General features: G+C 35.0%; 1 protein-coding gene across 1 annotated transcript; it reads right to left on the bottom strand.

The window, feature by feature from the left end:
• Positions 1-288: 288 nt before the first annotated feature.
• LOC139891028 (F-box/kelch-repeat protein At3g06240-like) lies at positions 289-1498 on the bottom strand. The gene is made up of 2 exons (XM_071873955.1): positions 724-1498; positions 289-591 (listed from the first exon to the last, which is right to left on the bottom strand). Exons 1-2 carry the CDS (start codon positions 1455-1457, stop codon positions 588-590), a joined length of 738 nt encoding a protein of 245 aa, XP_071730056.1. The 5' UTR covers positions 1458-1498; the 3' UTR covers positions 289-587.
• Positions 1499-3566: the final 2068 nt, after the last annotated feature.

Here is a 3566-nt window from a genome sequence, read left to right as displayed (position 1 = left end):
ATATCTTTATGACAATTAATTTCGTTAAATATAAACTGAAAGGTGTGCAGATATTGAAGGAATGTATGAAGTTCTGTAAGATGTGTCAACTCAAGAAAACTACAAACGGGCAATAAAACATCAGGTAAATATAGCTACAGCCAAATTGGCAATCAAGAATACTTGATGTAACTTTTTTCCAAAATTCACCATTACCCTTCACCTGTTTTGATATAATATTCCAAACTGTCAAAATGTGATTTTCTTTCCAACATGGATTGGCCAATTCAACTTTTGGACTCTACTTTTCAAAAAGCAAACTATATCAACCAATATTTAACAGACATCAAATCATGAGTACATACATAACAAAAGGTTGGTAATCTTCATAACTTACATCAAGTTGAGATGTCATGCTGCAAAACTATTTAAACTACCAACAAGATAAGACTTAAGAGCCACACCACCACAAAAAAGCTAAGTTATAGATATAGATGAGAAATGAACAAAACTTTTCATGTAAACTTTAAGTGATGCCCACGAAATGACTCTGCAATATCTTCCATTTCTTCATTAGTATTCTTAATAACACCAGTATAAGCATAGCATCATCTGTTGAGAAAGAAGAAAGACATGTCAGTATGTCACATTCCTTGACATTTTTGAAATTGGTGTAACAATAAATGGAAATCATAAAACCGCAAGGAATAAGCTTAATAACAAAAAATAGAAAATTATGATTACCTTAGGAACTTGTGAACACTCTCTGATTCAAAGTTTTGGAGTTTAAGAAAACTTGGACGATAACTGATTGCATTCACATCTGAAAATTCTGTCTCCTCGGTGGTACTTGTATCTGGATGATAAACAACCAGTTTCCCCCCTAGACACATCATCAAAATACTTCCATCCTTCAAACTTCCAACTGGATGAAAGTGCATGTCTAATGACCGACGCAGATTCCGGCTAGTTTTTAGATTGATCAACAGTTCCTTTTGCCACGAGTCCTTGATACCATATTCCTTCATCACCCACATTGTAAATACACATGAAGTGCGAGTACAACAAGAGTAACATAAACAACCATTTAGTACTCCCAGCATCCGATTAATGTAAATATCTTCTTCTAAACCTACTAGTGGAGGAGAGGGAAATAACTGAAATGTCTCATTATTAATATCAAATGTGCAAATCTTTTCAAGAGTATCTTCATAGTCATAAATATTCCAATGAATGTGGTTATTCAAGAATGTTCCACTATGCCCATAAATATAATAAGTAAGGAGACCAACACGTCTCCACTGGCCACTACCAATAGTGTAAATATCGACTACTACTAGTACAGCTTGAGACCCTGTAATAGGTTGAAGAACCCGCATGACTTTGTACTCCCCGGTTAACGAATTGACTCCAAATCCATAAAAACTTCTGGATATACAATCTTCAACGCTACTCTCTATCAGCTTAGGAAGGATCATGTATTCTCGAGTGACTGGATTACATATGCAAACCTTATCATATGTGAAATATACACCGTTGCAAATCTTCCTATCCACCATCACTACCGAACCTCTTCGGTCTTCTATCTACATTTTCTTTTGCATTTCAATGTCCTGCAATCAAAAAAAAAAAAAAAAAACACCCCAAATCACGGTTGAAATAGACACCGTCATCTCACCACCGGAGCAGCAAACATCACGGTTGAAATATACATCGTTCAACTCACGTCTTCTATATTTCTTTTCTTCTTCAATTTCTGCAAAAAGCATTCAAATCATGGTTGAAATATACATCGTCATCTCACCACCGGAGCAGCAACATCACGGTTGAAATATACACCGTTTCAGCTCCAGACTCTCTAAATCATCACCCCTTCTGTAATCAATTTCTTCAACAATCACCCTCCTTCCGTTCACGTGTTCTCCCTCTAATCTCTGTTTTTTTTTTTATCTTTTTTTGTTAAAAAAAAAAGGGTTGTACCACTGTTCGCCCTCGGTTATACTTCTGGTACACTCTGCTTTTTTGTATGCTCCTCTTTAGATTCTTTCCTGATCAACATATAGTCTACCTATTTAATATATATTTTAGTTTACATATGGGAAACCAATCCCATAAATCATGGGATAATAGTCTACCTAAACCCACTATCATATTTTTTTTAATTTTCTTTGTCCCCACTTATCATATTAAATATATATATATATATATATATATTCCGTTTATTAATCGGCGTGAGGATGAGCCGCCTAGCTAGACTAGGTTCCAAACCTCGAAAAAAAAAGTAATAAGAATAATAATCTCTTCCGATAAAGACTGGTTATCGTCGACAAAGTTCAATGCCCAAGTCCTGCTCAATCCTTAGGCAAAGCAAGCCACGACGTAATAAAAAAAAGTTACGGAAAAGGAAACGCAGTCAAGCAATACACAACCACATCAACGAATATCAGTCTGCTCAGAAAAAAGAATGTTATTTAGTTTTTAGCGTTTTAATCCAGTTTGACCGTTCATTCCTCTCCCGCTCAAACTGCGGGGGAATGTTAACGGATATTAGACGTAGACAATATCTTATGTAATATCTAGCATTAAATGTAGGCATATCTATCCATATCTCATATTAAATGTAGGATCCCTAAAATCAAGGGATATGAGATCAGATCATGTACTATATATTTGACCTCTTTGATCAATAAGAATCATGGGTGAATTATAACATTCTAACAGAAGTGATTTGAGGAAGATGAAAGCGTACGATGTGTGTATATTTTTTTATTATTCAACTTTTTTTCCTTGAAAAACAAGCAGGAATCAAAGTGAATAAGGCCGACCCATCAAAATAATGGACTCGCCCATTATTGGGCTTACCTGATGTGGGACCCGGGTTGAAAGGATCAAAGGCTATTTGGTGTAGGATTTTGTTCCATTGTTAATTGATCCGTATTAGTTAGTTAGAATATTAATTTTATCTAAATAATAATTTATCTTATTTATTTATTTATTTATTTATTTATTATATTATTTGTTTCCTTAAGTTTAAATGTTAAGAGTCCAAGTTAATTAGGGGTCTTGGTATTTTATTATATATAGGGTCCGTATATGTAATAATACGAGGAGATATCTTCCATTTGAATTATTAAATAATATTTCTTTAAGAATTGCTTTGGAGTTCTTGTTTTCTCAACTCGTGCGCGAGTTATTTTCTAACTAATCACGTTTGTGATTTGTTTAATATTCTTGATCCTTATTAGTTGGTATTCAGAGCAGGTTTCTCCTGTTTCGATGGCTGACTATAACGCGAGCAGGAAGAACAATCTCTCTGACGTGATCAGGGGATTGGAAGAAATAACATCCACTCTTGAAGATCTTACAGTTCGTATTGATCGAGTAGAGGTTAACACTAGGGACCTGAAACAGGGGCTGGAAGATTATGAAAGGTTTGCTTTTGGCACCCAACCCAGGGCTCAACCACAAACCTAACATCAACCCTACCATAAACAATATCACCAATGCCCCATTTACTATGAACCACAATCCTACCATCAACCCTACTATCCACCATAACCATATCATCAACCATACTATCAACCATA

This window comes from Rutidosis leptorrhynchoides, chromosome 2 (genome assembly GCF_046630445.1).
Source record: "Rutidosis leptorrhynchoides isolate AG116_Rl617_1_P2 chromosome 2, CSIRO_AGI_Rlap_v1, whole genome shotgun sequence".
NCBI lineage: Eukaryota > Viridiplantae > Streptophyta > Magnoliopsida > Asterales > Asteraceae > Rutidosis > Rutidosis leptorrhynchoides.
This window is presented reverse-complemented; position numbering and strand designations above follow the sequence as displayed.